This window comes from Nicotiana tomentosiformis, chromosome 3 (assembly GCF_000390325.3).
Source record: "Nicotiana tomentosiformis chromosome 3, ASM39032v3, whole genome shotgun sequence".
In the NCBI taxonomy this organism is placed as follows: domain Eukaryota; kingdom Viridiplantae; phylum Streptophyta; class Magnoliopsida; order Solanales; family Solanaceae; genus Nicotiana; species Nicotiana tomentosiformis.
In genome coordinates this window covers 20,088,345-20,095,692 of record NC_090814.1, presented here as the reverse complement: position 1 = coordinate 20,095,692, position 7,348 = coordinate 20,088,345, and the positions used below count along the sequence as shown (strand labels likewise).

Genomic DNA, 7,348 nt, shown 5'->3' with positions numbered 1-7,348 from the left:
TTAGGAGATGTGTGCCGGGTAAGGAACAAAGTGATATTCTTAGGGCTTGTTATTCTTCACCTTATGGTGGTCACCATGGAGGATCAAGAACGATGGCAAAGGTCCGAAGTTATGGTTTCAATTGGCCCTCTTTTTATAAAGATGCAAATGATTTGGTAAGAAGATGTGATGAATATCAACGGGGTATTGATTTTTTTTGACATTTGGGGTATTGTTTTCATGGGCCCTTTTGTGAGTTCCTTTGGTAACACCTAAATTTTGGTTGTCGTGGATTATATGTCTAAGTGGGTTGAAGCATTTTCTTTACCTAATAATGAATCTAGGAGTGTTGTGGCTTTCTTGAAGAAGAACATATTCACAAGTTTTAGGATTCCTAGGGAAATCATAAGTGATGGCCGGTTGCACTTTTGTAACAAGGATTTTGACACTTTGCTCGGCAAATATGGTGTCACTCACAAAGTGACAACCCACTATCACCCACAAGAAAGTGGTCAAGTGAAGGTTTTCAATGGTGAGATAAAGAGTATCTTGTCAAAGACGGTGAATGCAAATAAGTCGGATTGGTCTAAGAAGCTTGATGATGCTCTATGAGCATATAGAGAAGATTATAAAATATATATCAGAATGTCCCCATATCAGTTGGTGTTCGGAAAAGTTTGTCATCTCCTAGTGGAATTAGGGAACAAGGTAATATGGGCTTTGAAGAAGGTAAATTTTGATTAGGATGTAGCCGCTAACTTGCAGGTTGCACATTTGAATGAGTTGGATGAATTCCAATACCATGCATATGAGAGTTCATCCTTGTACAAAGAAAATATAAAGTACCTTCATGAAAAGTATATTTGGAACAAGGAGTTCAAGGCCGGTGATTTAGTATTGTTGTTCAACTCAAGGTTGAGAATGTTTCCGGTGAAGATTAAATCGAAGTGGAGTGGCTTATTTGAAATTGTTAGTGTGACTCCCTTTGGTGCATTGGACTTGAAGAATAAGAACTATGAAATATTTTGATTCAATGGTCATCGGGTGAAGCATTACTTGGGAATAGTTGGTGAAAGCCACGTGGTAGCGGTTCTTTACTTCAATTGTGTATGCTTTGACATTGCATCGTGTCATGATGTTAAATAAGGAGCTTCTTGGGAGGAAACCCAAGCTCTTTTCCTTTTTATTTTTCTTCAAATTTTAGTATGTGTGTTGCACTAACCAATATTAGGTGTGTGTTGCACTAACCAATGTTAGGTATTGTAAGATGGCAAAAGATAAAGCACTGCACAGAATTGTGGATCGCACTTTTATTTGTGCAGCCGCATAGGATTGACTATAGGCAGCAAAAATTGGAGTGCAGCCGCAAATGCAGAGGCAGCCCAAGTACCAAAATGAAGAGTCTCTAAACTTTTTTGGCAACAGCACAGATCAAATTTTGCGCCCTCTGAGAAATTTTGTCCTTTAGAGAAGTCATTGAAACAGGTGGGCTTAAGTGTGGCGCACTCGAAAAAGTGTAGACCGCACAACTTTAAGATTTTCGCTGCCCAACTAACCGAGTGCATACCGCAATTGGAATTTAGCGGCCGCACTCTCTCTTTCTTTGACCCGGCCCAACATTAAGTATAAATAGGAGAGTAGGTCAATATTTTACACTTTTCACCATTTGACCTAACCAAAAGAGTTTTTACTGAGGAATCACTTGCACACATGGTTGCCCACCATCATTCACTCACATTCCAATCTTCCTACTTGCACTAGCACACTCTGGTATAGCACACTTCAATCTTGTCTAATTTTCTTATAAATTTTGATTTTTATCTTAATTTTAGGTCATCTCTATTATATATCATGTGTCTGCTCTATGTGGGTTAAACTGAGAGTGGGTTATTTGTGAAATCATGCTTAGAATGGGTTTAGCATTATTGCTAATCATTAGAATCGTGCTTCTTATCTGTAGCCCTATTAATTTCGAAACTCTTAGATTAATTTTTACTAGGCTTCAGACAAAAAAATTATTTTTCTCCTTTGTTTATTGATTGTGCGAACTGCAATTGCTTGTTTGAACCACCTGGCAGACTACCTGAGTTCTGCTGCCGCAAACTAATTGTGCGGACTGCAGTTGTATTTTTGTAGTCGTAAGAGAGGTCTGTACTGTCCTTTAGAGAACTTCTTCTCTGGGACCTGAGTACTTCTACTCAAGTGCGGACCACACTTTAAATTTTGCGGACCACAGTTGGATTGGTGCGGCTCCAAAAGCTAGTCTGCACTGTCAATCAGAGACTTCTCTCTAAGAGTTGATTCATCCACACTGAAGTGAGGCCACACTTTAAATTGTGTGTACTGCAGGTGGAATTTTATGGACCACACATCCTGCCTACCTTCTGCATTTTTGATATAGTAGTCACCAATGCTCTTATATTTCCCCCTCTTAATATGACTTATAACTATCTTGTACCATATTTCAACGACTTGTATAACCACTGACAACTCTTTTTGTGTTTCAATAAACAATGGTACGATCAAGAGAAAAGTCCGAGACTTTCAAAGGCCGAGGTAGCCAAAGCAAGGGAAGAGGTAGAGGTGCCTTATCACCTAGTGTGTAGAAGATGATCTCCAAAAACCAAACAGCCGGTAGGGGGAGAGGACGAAGCTTATCGGACTCTAATTCTTATGTATCATCTAGGGAAGCCTCTAAAGGCAACTCATTGGCCGAGTCTGAAGAGCGCAATGAGGAGCAATCTCGACCACAGGAGCAGTATGAGCCCCCATATGAGCCTTATGCATCCCAGGACACATCCCAGGGCATAACCAGCACTAACCATGAGTCCAATGTAGATGCACCTGCCTTTGATTCTGATGATGGACTCAATGATGGAAAAGGGGGCTAGGTTGCAAAGGATGGGCAGGAGAGGACCAAGAAAAATATGGTTTGGGAAGATATATTCTTGAGCTACAATTCATTCCTCAATTTCAAAAAGGGATGGAAAGAGAGGTCCTTAACTCATGAGCGGCAATTCCTCACCAAGGATCTGGACAAATACAACCCAACAGTCTTAGAGCAGTTCACTAAGAAAAAGGGCTAGATGCAGTTCACAGGGAGTTGGTTGATGTCAAAGAACATCTTGTCTGGGATTTCTATGCTAATACAATGCACATTGTCAAAGGGACAAATGTTACCAAAGTGTTCAACCTCAAAGTTAAATTTTATCAGAGAACATTGAACGCATATTTGGGACTTGAGGATGTAGAGCCAAAAGAGTACTTGGACAAACTGGCTGAGAAGTTAGAAGTCTGACCTTCTCTTGTTGAGATTCTTGCACCAGGGCTTACGCCCCCTTGGATAGGTTCTGAAGTGGTAATCTGCCACAACAACTTGAGTTTCGAGGCAAAGGGTTGGCAAACATTTGTGTGCACCTGACTTGATCCGTGCTTGAATGAAAACCATCTACATTTGGAGAGGGCAGTTCTAGTGGCCTCAATCATGGTCGGGTATCCAATTAATATGGGTGCCTTGATGTCGGCTAACACGACTTTGGTAGCACAACAGGAAAACACCTCATTCTCGTACCCTAGCACTATCACAGAGTATCTGACAAATGCAAAGGTAGAGTCCATGCCATATGACACCAAGGTCAAGCCAACTGGCTCTTTTGACCTGTACAAGCTACAAGATCCCAGAAACCCCAAATCAAAGATGAGCAATCGGCCTCCCACTACTACTAGCCAATCCGATGAGCATATAATAGCAGATGTCGGTAGCTCTGATATTCCTTCTTCCTCAGCTGAGCCTTCCACCTATGTTGTGGTTACTGATTCTGAGCCACCATCAGCTTCTGCTCCACCACCTACACCAGCATTACGGATTTCTCAAATATTGGTGAGCCTCAACAACTGGATGCAGATAGAATCAAAGTTAGCCGAGTTATCTAATGTAGTTTCCGGGCAACCCACTACACAGTTAGACACTTCTGAGAAGCTTACAAAGATTTTAGACAACTAGAAGGTGATCATGGATACTTTGGTTCAACATGGTGTAGTAATCAAGAGGTTGACCAACCAGATGAAGAAGATGAGGAAGTCCCCAAGCAGTAAGAAGTCAGTTAAGGCACTGCGGGCTGAAGTGAAACAGATAGCTGAGACCGGCAACTTATCGGTTGATATGTTGATTGACCCCACCCACCTATACCCATCTCAAACCTCTCTGGATTCCCCTACTACTCACATTGAGTAGCCCTGCCTTGCTTCCAGCACTGCTACCGCGGTGCGTGCATGTTAATCTCTCAGGCAGATCCTATGAATGATGACACTATTGAGTTAGCTGAGGCTGCCCAGACTGACCCATCACGTGATACCCCAGTATGCTTAGGAAGTCTCTTCACCCCTCTCTGCTCTTTGATTCTATTTTGTTAAGCATTGAGGAAATGCTTACTTTTCTTTGGGGGTGGAGGATTTGATTTGATTTGATGACTGAAACTGGGATGTAATAATTTGATAACACTATTTAATACTTTGTAGTAGTAATCAATACTTATGTTTTGGTAGTGTAAATAGTTATGTACTTACTTGTTGTTATTTACAATAAACCTTTGATTTTCTTAATGCCACAATTCTTTGCAAAGGTGGTCTCTTGTGTGAACCGAGTAACTTTTTCCGAGGATGGATAGTGTGACAACCTTTTTAAGGGAATTAGTATATTACATATTTAGGTAATAATAGTAGTAAATAAAAGGGTTTGAACTAGAGATAGGAAAAATCCGACTTGATCTCATATCAACTATTTGAATTGATACCTAATTGGGCTTGAGAAAGCCATTGGGCAAAATTACTCTATAGCCGAGAGGTATTGAGTGGGTAATTTAGAGTTAAGAGTTATAATACATCCCGATCACTAAAACAAGCATTAACATAATTTACCCATTATGCTAACACCTAGGTGAAGGTTACATCCCTAGGCCTTTTACCCCATTTGATAAAAACAATAAAAATAATTACTCGTTTTCTAGTCTCTTTTCCTTTAATTGATCATTGCTAGTATTAATTCTTAGAAGTAGAAAACAAAATCCTTTGTTTCAATTGAGCTATTTCATCTACGTTCATCAAGTTTACACCCTAACACCCACATTTAACTCCCTGTGAAAATCGATCCCAACTCTTATTGGGTACTATTCTTCCAACGACCGTTTTCACTCACTATTGAGTGTGGATTGGGCATGGATCAACTAGGGTAGGAAAGAATTAAATAAAGAACATAAAAAGCAGTAAAACTATCAATTAACAAGGATAAGGGTTGGAGACAAGATTAAGGAGGTCTACAGTTATGATTTCTCTAATTATCGGAATCCTTCCCGCTAAATATTCTTTACCGATCGTGATTACTTCGGGTGTAGTAATTCTCTTCCGAGCAACTACCATAATTTACTAGACGTATTCTTCTAAATTACGCTAGCTGTCAATGGTGCATTGTTCACTAAGATCGCACCAAGGTTTCGTTATTCCTAATCCCACCTTTAAACCCTCTGTATTGATCCCTCACATACGTTAGAAGTGATGTTGTTCAACAACTACCTAAATTTGTACCATATTCCAAGCAATACACACTATATAGGCACAGTCAATTGATGGCCATTCAATCAACAACAATAATATGTAGTTGAACAAGTAGAGAAATCCAATGGCTCAATTATATAAAAACATAACAAGAATATATCCTACAAAAGGTTCCATCAAAACCTTAGATAACAAATTAGATATTTATAATAGTATGTAACACTACAATACTAGAATTCATAACCATAATGGAAATAGGAAGGAGGAAGTGAAAAACTTGTAGAAGAATTCTTTGCCTTGCTCCTGACATTTTGTTGCCTCCTTAGGTCGAATCTCCCTCCAAAGTAGTGTATAACTCTCATATTTATATGGTTTAGGGTTGAGTTGGGCGAATTTGGATTCTCCCAATTCAGATTGGAAAAGCTGATTTTTTCTACTCCGGTCCCGGTTTGGCGAAGTAAATCTCGCTTCGCTGTCCGAGACTTTTCTGGTTTCTTCTGCTCCGGTCCCGTTCTGGCGAAGTGAACCTCGCTTCGCTGTCTGAAACTTTTCTCTTCAGCTTTTTTTCACCAATATTTCTCCCATTTGATCCTTTTACGCGCATGTTTGTTCCTACACATAAAAAATACATAATGAGCAAATTTTCACTTCAAACGTTGTGTGAGCTCCCGCAACTCACACAAGAAATAACACACAAACACACTCAAAACATGCACTTTTCACCCTTTATCACCTCCCCACACTTAAACTTTTGCTCGTCCTCGAGCAACTTAAAATTAAGCACATAAGCAAGATACACCTTTCAAAATATACTCAAGCATCACACCAATAATAATGATTTATATCAATGCTTAGAACCTGGCATATGCACACTTCATACCTTTCCTCAAGTTTTAAACTAATGCCAAGATTATTTAAAATATTCATGTGGTTCTTTCTAACATTCTCGCCTCAAAATTTGACTCCAATGCATCTCCTTGTGCCAACTCAAAAATGAAGGTCTCTACCAATTCTTTGCAAATCATGTGCCCTAACCAACAAATCACAAGAAAGTAGTCCACATACTAAATATAAGTTCAAGTATATTTAAGGACTCTCACATCAAAAGAATTTGCTCACTCTCACAAAGAAACTCTTATGCCACCCAGACTCGTACCATAGGCTTGCCCGTAGTGTAAGTCTCTACTAATTTAAGCTCGCAGAGTCTAGGATCAAGTAGGACTTTATAGGTTGTAATGTAGGCTAAAGTACGGGTAGGATATATTTGAGAAAATAGTGATTAACCCTCCTAAGCACTTTAATACACTACACTTCACTTTCAAATACCTTTTTGTCATGACTAATTCAATGTCTTGTCATGAAACCATACACATTTTGGCCCTTCTTCATTAAGCACATCAACATATAGATATTTACTAGTACAGACAAAGATATGGAGATGTTATTCTTTTTTTTCAGTTATTCTTTTTTTTATACTTTGCTTAATTTGGTATTTTTTGCTAGTACCTTTTCTGTTTGTACACAAGTGCACCTTTTCGGCATTCTATGGTTCCACTCAAAAGCTCCCCAATCTCTTTCTTTACTCTTCTAGCTACTTAAGTGCTTTCGGAGGTAAGGTTCAACAAGATTTGATTAAGAACAAAGGGGATTCGGCTTGTAAAATAGTTGCTAAAAAAAAGGTCTACAAGCTCAATAGGGGTGACTACATATACTATTAGCACTGGTAGGCAAATGGGCTAAATGGTCAATCAACAAAAGCATATATCACTTCCCAAACTTACAAGACTTAATCATTTGGCTTTGACTCACACACGGGGCA

At 39.3% G+C, this 7,348-nt stretch overlaps 1 protein-coding gene across 1 annotated transcript; it reads left to right on the top strand.

Annotated features, from left to right (window-relative positions):
* The first annotated feature begins 276 nt into the window (after positions 1-276).
* Positions 277-591, top strand: LOC138907457 (uncharacterized). Its single transcript, XM_070198055.1, has one exon. It carries the CDS (start codon positions 277-279, stop codon positions 589-591), a length of 315 nt encoding a protein of 104 aa, XP_070054156.1.
* The last annotated feature ends 6,757 nt before the right edge of the window (positions 592-7,348 follow it).